The 10,919-nt window shown below is 40.1% G+C and overlaps 1 protein-coding gene across 1 annotated transcript; it reads right to left on the bottom strand.

Annotated features, from left to right (window-relative positions):
• Positions 1-2,413: 2,413 nt before the first annotated feature.
• LOC137419548 (uncharacterized) lies at positions 2,414-4,091 on the bottom strand. The gene is made up of 4 exons (XM_078772690.1): positions 3,696-4,091; positions 3,480-3,608; positions 2,865-2,988; positions 2,414-2,725 (listed from the first exon to the last, which is right to left on the bottom strand). The coding sequence occupies exons 1-4, from the start codon at positions 3,746-3,748 to the stop codon at positions 2,414-2,416; spliced, it is 618 nt and encodes a 205-aa protein (XP_078628816.1). The 5' UTR covers positions 3,749-4,091.
• Positions 4,092-10,919: the final 6,828 nt, after the last annotated feature.

Raw genomic sequence — 10,919 nt, 5'->3', positions numbered from 1 at the left:
CTCGGTATTACATACCTTATGATTTGGAGCATATACATGGGAATTTTGTCATAAAAAACTGGCCTTATACTGATATTGTTAAACCCACAAATAGAGACTTGTTTAAAATATTAAATAAAAATGAACTTCTCAAAGTTATGAAATATAAAACTCTTTTAGAAATCGTCAACAAATCTTATTGGTATCCTATTATGAGAAAAATAATTATAGATACAAGAATATCTCAAAATCCAGATGAGTATATGTATAATATTCTTTGGGGTTCAAACTCAAGGGTAGCAAGGGATGAGGAAGGAGTTGAAGAAGAGAAGGAGGAAAGAGAGAAAAAGGAGAAGGAGGAAAGGGAGAGGGAGGAGAAGGAGGAGAGGGAGAAAAAGGAGGAGAAGGAGGAGAGGGAGAAAAAGGAGAAGGAGGAAAGGGAGAAAAGGGAGAAGGAGGAAAGGGAGAAAAGGGAGAAAAAGGAGAAGGAGGAGAGGGAGAAAATGGAGGAGGAGGAGAGGGAGCAAAGAGAGATGGAAATCACTGAGATTCATAAAAGATTGAGTGTATTAAAGCAAATAAATCAATCTCAACGCACCGAAGAGGAAATTAAAGAATTATCAACTCTTATGAAGATAATGGTTTCAAAAATAAGAACGTCAATGTCTTCAATTTCAGAGATTTAAACGAGAAAGTGGTGAAGAAGAAGAAGAAGAAGAAGGAAAAGATTATGTGATTGATGATGTTGGTGTCATTGACTTTAGTTAGTTTTTATTTGTAAATAAATGGAGGAGAGAGTGAAGGCATTCCTTAGGATTCTTTATGTTTTAAAAATAAAGATTGAAATGTATATGTTGAAAACCAAAAAGGTTTTGATACTCTGTCGGAATTTTTCTGATAAATAAATATGAGTTATTGTCTCAAATGTAAAAAGAAAACTAAATCTAAAAATATCTCTTATGTTAAAGCTAAAAATAATAGAGTTTATCAAAAAGGAATATGTCAAGTATGTGGCTCTAAAAAGTGCCAATTCATCTCTCCTAAAAGAGGAGGAGACATACAAAAGTTTCTGTCAGGAAGTAAATTTACAACAACTGGAATTCCAGGGGAATTACACCTTCCAGGGTATTCTTTCTGTGGTCCAGGAACAAACTTGGATAAAAGATTAGATGAGGCTGACAATCCTAAACCTTGGTCTAAACCTACAAATAGGGTTGACGAAGTGTGTATGAAGCATGATATTGCTTATGGGAAAACCACTACGTTGACTGAAAAACATAAAGCCGACAGCGAAATGTTGTATAATTTGTCTTTGATACAAAATCCAACGTTGAGAGAGAAAGTTGATAGGTTTATTGTGAGAAATTTGATAAATGCTAAATTGAAACTTGGTCTTGGTTATTCCTCAAAAAACTATTAGGCTCTAATGATGCCATCAAGACTGAGGAGCTTTTGGCTGAAGAATTACACAAACCTATAATCACAAAGTTTAAAAGAAGGAAGGTTTATTCTAAATACACTGACCACATATGGTCCGCTGATTTAATTGAATTGAATAATGACAGGGGATACAGGTATGCTTTAACCGTTATTGATTTGAGGAGTAGATTTGCCTGGGTTGTCCCTTTAAAAAATAAAAGGGGTGATACTTTAATGTTAGCCTTTAAGCTAATATTTGATCGGGATAAAAGGAAACCAAAGAAGTTATGGACTGATGAGGGAACAGAGTTCTATAACAAAATATTCATGAAATTTCTTAAGGGGAAGGGTATTAAATTATACAGCACCTTTAATGAAGGAAAGGCAGTTGTTATTGAGCGTTTTAATCGTACTTTGAAAGAGAAATTATATAAAAAATTCACAGAACTCGGTTCTCAAAAATGGGTGTATTTAATTCAGGATATTGTAGATGATTACAACAATACAGTTCATTCATCAACAAAATCAAAACCATCAGAAACATTTACAAAATTAGAATATGAAAAGGAGATTAATTTGAGAAAGCCCAAGTTCAAAGTTGGTGATATGGTAAGGATATACAAATGGAAAAGCCATTTTGAGAAAGGTTATACACAAAAATGGACTCGTGAATTATTTAAAATCATTGATGTAATGGATACAGTCCCTTGGACCTACAAATTATATGATTTAAATGGAGAGGAAATCTTGGGTTCATTTTACTCGCAAGAATTACAAAAAACAAAGCTAATAATTCATTAAACAACATTTCTATTCACCCCACCCAGATTAGCTAATTTAATTAGTGGTAATAAAAAAAAATTTAAATAAATTAAAATCATAAGCCACACCCACACAGACCACGCCCACACAGACCCCGCCCACACAGACCCCGCCCACACAGACCCCGCCCACACAGACCACACCCATCATCCCCCACCCTCCGTGCACCCCCACCCTTGACCCTTCACCCCCCTCATCCCACCCCCACCTTCCCCACACACACAAGGGGAGGGGAGGGGTGGGATGAGGGGGGTGAAGGGTCTTTGGCAGGGGTGCACCTCCCCGTTCCCTCCTTTATTCTCTTTTTGTAATTAATAATTAAATAATTCTGGACAAAGCATATATATATAAATAATATTTTAAACAAAAGCTTCATATTACAAAAACATTTTCCTTGAGGTATTATACATTCAACTTCTTCCCAGCACAAATCATCAATCTCTTCCCAACATAAGACAAAGGTAGTTTCAACAGCAGCAGATATCTTCAGGTTTGGAATCTCTTTCTGTCAAAGGCAAGAGGACAAGAGGGGAGAGAAAATATTACACACACACACACACATACACACATACACACATACACACACACACACACACATACACACACACACACACACAAGGATATGAGGATATTGGGATACATACCTCTAAAAAATCGAGCTTTGTGTTCAAGTGGTCGAGTTGAAAATTTAGGGTACCACATGTTGACGGGAAATAACCACTCTTTGGAAAATCAAAATCGTCCCACTCCAAGCTTTGGTCTTCAAGGCTGCAAACAAAATAAGGAGAAATTACTATGTTGAAGTAAGCTTGACAAAACATCACACACACGCACACACACATACACACACATACACACACATACACATTCACACATACACATACACACACACATTCACAGATACATACACACACACATACACACACGAACGCACACACAAACACATACACACATTCACAGATACATACACACACACACATACACACACACACACACACACACACACACACACACACATTCATAGATACATACACACACACACATACACACACACACACACACACACACACACACACACACATTCATAGATACATACACACAAGAACACACACATACACATACACACACACATTCACAGATACATACACACACATACACACACGAACACACACAAACACATACACACACGAACACACACACACACACACACACTAAGGCAGCGTCGTTTAACACAAATGTATTAATATTTAGTATCTTACCTTGCATATGAATCTTCCAAGAATGGTGAAACAGGCAGGTTGTTCAAGTTCATTTCGTTTTGCAACTCTTGAGATTCTGCAGTATTTTCATTCCAACCAGTTTGAAGTTCTGCCAGGATATTCGCATTGCTGTAAAGATAAAGGAATATTAAGTCATTTGTTGTATAATTAATCCCATACAAAGCTTTAAACACTTTAATTTTAAATGAAACTTACCTTGGTGAGTATTCTTCTTCTTTATCAGAGTAAAGGATGGAGTAGTAAGACATGTCGATCCCCAATGATCAAAATTGAATTGAACACGTTCTTTTATAATGAACAAAATGTATTTTCTTGAAATGACGACATGCAGTCATTTCGGGGAAGCCCTGAGCGTGTGTGAATAACAGGAAATAAGACAATGAAATCTTTCTGGGAAGTTATCCAAGTCATTGAAACAACGTCATTTCTCAAAAGCGAAGAATTAATAAAAAAAGGTTTGAGTATGGTGATGGAAGTTGGAGGAGAATTAAATTATTTCCCACGCATAAACAAATATTTGTAGGGTCGTTGTTTGAGTGGGCCATATTCACCAGATGATATTAAGAGTAAAAGGTTAAAAGGTCCATGAGGTCAGAAGGATCACAGGTGTTTAAGTGGTCTAATGAATAAGGATAACATGTCAAAAGGTTAGAAGGTTCGTAAAGAACAGGGTGAGAGAAATATAGGTGTTTAGGGGCAATGAGGGAGGGAAAGAATTAATATGGAAGTGAATGGGTCAATGTTTGAGTGGGTCAAAGATTAATCTGCCAGATGATATGTAGAAGAAGGATGATAGGTCTATAAGAGAAAACAAATATTTGTAGTGTTTGAGTGGTCTAATGAACAACATTAAGGATAGGTACTACAGACAAAAGGTTCATAAAGATGAGGGTGGGAGAAATAGAGGTGTTTATGATTTTTGAAAAAGACAAGGGGGTAAATGACATTAGATAGGGATTTCCCATGTTAAACGGAGGTGTCCCAGAAGCAACATTATTACACTACTAGCAGAAGTGCGAAAAGTGGTTTACAACGCCACCACAAGTGCGGAAAGTGGTTTTGCAATACCAGCACATGTGTGAAAATTGGTTTTCAACGCCAGCACATGTGTGAAAAGTGGTTTTCAATAACAGCACAAGTGCGGAAAGTGGTTTTGCAACATTAGCACAAGTGCAAAAAGTGATTTTCATCACGAGCACAAGTGCAAAAAGTGGTTTTCAACATGAACACATGTGTAAAAACTGCTTTTCAACACTGACCAAAGTGCGAAAAGTTGTTTTCAACACCAGCACAAGCGCAGAAAGTGGTTTTGCAATATCAGCACAAGTGTGGAAAGTGGTTTCGCAACACTAACACAAGTGTGGGAAGTGGTTTCGCAACACTAACACAAGTGTGGAAAGTGGTTTTGCAACACTAACACAAGTGCGGAAAGTGGTTTTCCATACCAACACTTGTGCGTAAAGTGGTTTTCAACGCCACCACAAGTGCGGAAAATGCTTTTGCCATACCAGCACAGGTGTGTGAAAAGTGGTTTTCAATGCCAGCACAAATGAGGAAAGTGGTTTTGCAACACTAACACAAGTGCAAAAAGTGGTTTTCAATTCCAGCACAAGTGCGGAAAGTGGTTCTGCAACACCAGCTCAAGTGCAGAAAGTGGTTTTCAACGCCAGCACAAGTGTTAAAAGTGGTTTTGCAACACCAGCACAAGTGAGACAAGTGGTTTTGCATCACTAACACAAGTGCAAAAAGTGGTTTTCAACACGAGCAGAAGTGCGAAAAGTGGTTTACAACGCCACCACAAGTGCGGAAAGTGGTTTTGCAATACCAGCACATGTGTGAAAATTGGTTTTCAACGCCAGCACATGTGTGAAAAGTGGTTTTCAATAACAGCACAAGTGCGGAAAGTGGTTTTGCAACATTAGCACAAGTGCATAAAGTGATTTTCATCACGAGCACAAGTGCAAAAAGTGGTTTTCAACATGAACACATGTGTAAAAACTGCTTTTCAACACTGACCAAAGTGCGAAAAGTTGTTTTCAACACCAGCACAAGTGCGGAAAGTGGTTTTGCAATATCAGCACAAGTGTGGAAAGTGGTTTCGCAACACTAACACAAGTGTGGGAAGTGGTTTTGCAACACTAACACAAGTGCGGAAAGCGGTTTTCCACACCAACACTTGTGCGTAAAGTGGTTTTCAATGACAGCACAAGTAGGAAAAGTGGTTTTGAAACACTAACACTAACACAAGTGAGATAAGTGGTTTGCAACACTAACAAAAGTGCAAAAAGGAGTTTTCAACATGAGCAGAAGTGCGAAAAGTGGTTTTCAACGCCACCACAAGTGCGGAAAATGGTTTTGCAACACCAACACACGTGAGACAAGTGGTTTTACATCACTAACACAAGTGCAAAAAGTGGTTTTCAACACGAGCAGAAGTGCGAAAATTGGTTTACAACGCCACCACAAGTGCGGAAAGTGGTTTTGCAACACCAGCACATGTGTGAAAATTGGTTTTCAACGCCAGCACATGTGTGAAAAGTGGTTTTCAATACCAGCACAAGTGCGGAAAGTGATTTTGCAACACTAGCACAAGTGCAAAAAGTGATTTTCAACACGAGCACAAGTGCAAAAAGTGGTTTTCAACACGAACACAAGTGTAAAAAGTGCTTTTCAACACTAACCAAAGTGCGAAAAGTTGTTTTCAACACCAGCACAAGTGCGGAAAGTGGTTTTGCAATACCAGCACAAGTGTGGAAAGTGGTTTCGCAACACTAACACAAGTGTGGAAAGTGGTTTCGCAACACTAACACAAGTGCAAAAAGTGGTTTTCAATGCCAGCACAAGTACGGAAAGTGGTTTTGCAATACTAGCGCATGTGTGCAAAGTGGTTTTTCAACATGTACACAAGTGAGACAAGTGGTTTTGCAACACTAACAAAAGTGCAAAAAGTGGTTTCCAACGCGAGCCCAAGTGCGGAAGGTGGTTTTGCAAAACGAGCAAATGTGTGAAAAGTGGTTTTCAATACCAGCACAAGTGTGGAAAGTGGTTTTGCAACACTAGCACAAGTGCAAAAAGTGATTTTCAACACGAGCACAAGTGCAAAAAGTGGTTTTCAACACGAACACAAGTGTAAAAAGTGCTTTTCAACACTAACCAAAGTGCGAAAAGTTGTTTTCAACACCAGCACAAGTGCGGAAAGTGGTTTTGCAATACCAGCACAAGTGTGGAAAGTGGTTTCGCATCACTAACACAAGTGTGGAAAGTGGTTTTGCAACACTAAGAAAAGTGCGGAAAGTGGTTTTCCACACCAACACTTGTGCGTAAAGTGGTTTTCAACGCCACCACAAGTGCGGAAAATGCTTTTGCCATACCAGCACAGGTGTGTGAAAAGTGGTTTTCAATGCCAGCACAAATGAGGAAAGTGGTTTTGCAACACTAACACAAGTGCAAAAAGTGGTTTTCAATTCCAGCACAAGTGCGGAAAGTGTTTTTGCAATATCAGCACAAGTGTGGAAAGTGGTTTCGCAACACGAACACAAGTGTGGAAAGTGGTGTTGCAACACTAACACTAGTGCGGAAAGCGGTTTTCCACACCAACACTTGTGCATAAAGTGGTTTTCAATGACAGCACAAATGAGGAAAGTGGTTTTGCAACACTAACACAAGTGAGACAAATGGTTTGCAACACTAACAAAAGTGCAAAAAGGAGTTTTCAACGCCACCACAAGTGCGGAAAATGGTTTTGCAACACCAACACACGTGAGACAAGTGGTTTTGCATCACTAACACAAGTGCAAAAAGTGATTTTCATCACGAGCACAAGTGCAAAAAGTGGTTTTCAACATGAACACATGTGTAAAAACTGCTTTTCAACACTGACCAAAGTGCGAAAAGTTGTTTTCAACACCAGCACAAGTGCGGAAAGTGGTTTTGCAATATCAGCACAAGTGTGGAAAGTGGTTTCGCAACACTAACACAAGTGTGGGAAGTGGTTTTGCAACACTAACACAAGTGCGGAAAGCGGTTTTCCATACCAACACTTGTGCGTAAAGTGGTTTTCAACGCCACCACAAGTGCGGAAAATGCTTTTGCCATACCAGCACAGGTCTGTGAAAAGTGGTTTTCAATTCCAGCACAAGTGCGGAAAGTGGTTCTGCAACACCAGCTCAAGTGCAGAAAGTGGTTTTCAACGCCAGTACAAGTGTGAAAAGTGGTTTTGCAACACCACACAAGTGAGACAAGTGGTTTTGTATCACTAACACAAGTGCAAAAAGTGGTTTTCAACACGAGCAGAAGTGCGAAAAGTGGTTTACAACGCCACCACAAGTGCGGAAAGTGGTTTGGCATCACTAACACAAGTGTGGAAAGTGGTTTTGCAACACTAAGACAAGTGCGGAAAGTGGTTTTCCACACCAACACTTGTGCGTAAAGTGGTTTTCAACGCCACCACAAGTGCGGAAAATGCTTTTGCCATACCAGCACTGGTGTGTGAAAAGTGGTTTTCAATGCCAGCACAAATGAGGAAAGTTTGTTTTGCAACACTAACACAAGTGCAAAAAGTGGTTTTCAATTCCAGCACAAGTGCGGAAAGTGGTTCTGCAACACCAGCTCAAGTGCAGAAAGTGGTTTTCAACGCCAGCACAAGTGTGAAAAGTGGTTTTGCAACACCAGCACAAGTGAGACAAGTGGTTTTGCATCACTAACACAAGTGCAAAAAGTGGTTTTCAACACGAGCAGAAGTGCGAAAAGTGGTTTACAACGCCACCACAAGGGCGGAAAGTGGTTTTGCAATACCAGCACATGTGTGAAAATTGGTTTTCAACGCCAGCACATGTGTGAAAAGTGGTTTTCAATATCAGCACAAGTGCGGAAAGTGGTTTTGCAACATTAGCACAAGTGCAAAAAGTGATTTTCATCACGAGCACAAGTGCAAAAAGTGGTTTTCAACATGAACACATGTGTAAAAACTGCTTTTCAACACTGACCAAAGTGCGAAAAGTTGTTTTCAACACCAGCACAAGTGCGGAAAGTGGTTTTGCAATATCAGCACAAGTGTGGAAAGTGGTTTCGCAACACTAACACAAGTGTGGGAAGTGGTTTTGCAACACTAACACAAGTGCGGAAAGCAGTTTTCCATACCAACACTTGTGCGTAAAGTGGTTTTCAACGCCACCACAAGTGCGGAAAATGCTTTTGCCATACCAGCACAGGTCTGTGAAAAGTGGTTTTCAATTCCAGCACAAGTGCGGAAAGTGGTTCTGCAACACCAGCTCAAGTGCAGAAAGTGGTTCTCAACGCCAGTACAAGTGTGAAAAGTGGTTTTGCAACACCACACAAGTGAGACAAGTGGTTTTGTATCACTAACACAAGTGCAAAAAGTGGTTTTCAACACGAGCAGAAGTGCGAAAAGTGGTTTACAACGCCACCACAAGTGCGGAAAGTGGTTTCGCATCACTAACACAAGTGTGGAAAGTGGTTTTGCAACACTAAGACAAGTGCGGAAAGTGGTTTTCCACACCAACACTTGTGCGTAAAGTGGTTTTCAACGCCACCACAAGTGCGGAAAATGCTTTTGCCATACCAGCACTGGTGTGTGAAAAGTGGTTTTCAATGCCAGCACAAATGAGGAAAGTGGTTTTGCAACACTAACACAAGTGCAAAAAGTGGTTTTCATTTCCAGCACAAGTGCAGAAAGTGGTTCTGCAACACCAGCTCAAGTGCAGAAAGTGGTTTTCAACGCCAGCACAAGTGTGAAAAGTGGTTTTGCAACACCAACACAAGTGAGACAAGTGGTTTTGCATCACTAACACAAGTGCAAAAAGTGGTTTTCAACACGAGCAGAAGTGCGAAAAGTGGTTTACAACGCCACCACAAGTGCGGAAAGTGGTTTTGCAATACCAGCACATGTGTGAAAATTGGTTTTCAACGCCAGCACATGTGTGAAAAGTGGTTTTCAATACCAGCACAAGTGCGGAAAGTGGTTTTGCAACATTAGCACAAGTGCAAAAAGTGATTTTCAACATGAGCACAAGTGCAAAAAGTGCTTTTCAACACGAACACATGTGTAAAAACTGCTTTTCAACAATGACCAAAGTGCGAAAAGTTGTTTTCAACACCAGCACAAGTGCGGAAAGTGGTTTTGCAATATCAGCACAAGTGTGGAAAGTGGTTTTGCAACACTAACACAAGTGTGGTAAGTGGTTTTGCAACACTAACACAAGTGCAAAAAGTGCTTTTCAACACTAACACATGTGTAAAAACTGCTTTTCAACAATGACCAAAGTGCGAAAAGTTGTTTTCAACACCAGCACAAGTGCGGAAAGTGGTTTTGCAATACCAGCACAAGTGTGAAAAGTGGTTTCGCAACACTAACACAAGTGTGGAAAGTGGTTTTGCAACACTAACACAAGTGCTGAAAGTGGTTTTCCACACCAACACTTGTGCATAAAGTGGTTTTCACAAGTGCGGAAAGTGGTTTCGCAACACTAACACAAGTGTGGAAAGTGGTTTTGCAACACTAACACAAGTGCGGAAAGTGGTTTTCCATACCAACACTTGTGCGTTAAGTGGTTTTCAACGCCACCACAAGTGCGGAAAATGCTTTTGCCATACCAGCACAGGTGTGTGAAAAGTGGTTTTCAATGCCAGCACAAATGAGGAAAGTGGTTTTGCAACACTAACACAAGTGCAAAAAGTGGTTTTCAATTCCAGCACAAGTGCGGAAAGTGGTTCTGCAACACCAGCTCAAGTGCAGAAAGTGGTTTTCAACGCCAGCACAAGTGTGAAAAGTGGTTTTGCAACACCAGCACAAGTGAGACAAGTGGTTTTGCATCACCAACACAAGTGCAAAAAGTGGTTTTCAACACGAGCAGAAGTGCGAAAAGTGGTTTACAACGCCACCACAAGTGCGGAAAGTGGTTTTGCAATACCAGCACATGTGTGAAAATTGGTTTTCAACGCCAGCACATGTGTGAAAAGTGGTTTTCAATAACAGCACAAGTGCGGAAAGTGGTTTTGCAACATTAGCACAAGTGCAAAAAGTGATTTTCATCACGAGCACAAGTGCAAAAAGTGGTTTTCAACATGAACACATGTGTAAAAACTGCTTTTCAACACTGACCAAAGTGCGAAAAGTTGTTTTCAACACCAGCACAAGTGCGGAAAGTGGTTTTGCAATATCAGCACAAGTGTGGAAAGTGGTTTCGCAACACTAACACAAGTGTGGGAAGTGGTTTCGCAACACTAACACAAGTGTGGAAAGTGGTTTTGCAACACTAACACAAGTGCGGAAAGTGGTTTTCCATACCAACACTTGTGCGTAAAGTGGTTTTCAACGCCACCACAAGTGCGGAAAATGCTTTTGCCATACCAGCACATGTGTGTGAAAAGTGGTTTTCAATGCCAGCACAAATGAGGAAA

The sequence above is a fragment of the Myxine glutinosa genome, chromosome 1 (genome assembly GCF_964187855.1).
Source record: "Myxine glutinosa chromosome 1, kmMyxGlut1.1, whole genome shotgun sequence".
Taxonomy (NCBI): Eukaryota; Metazoa; Chordata; class Myxini; order Myxiniformes; family Myxinidae; genus Myxine; species Myxine glutinosa.
Note: the sequence above shows the minus strand (reverse complement) of the source record. Positions and strands in the feature narration are given on the sequence as shown.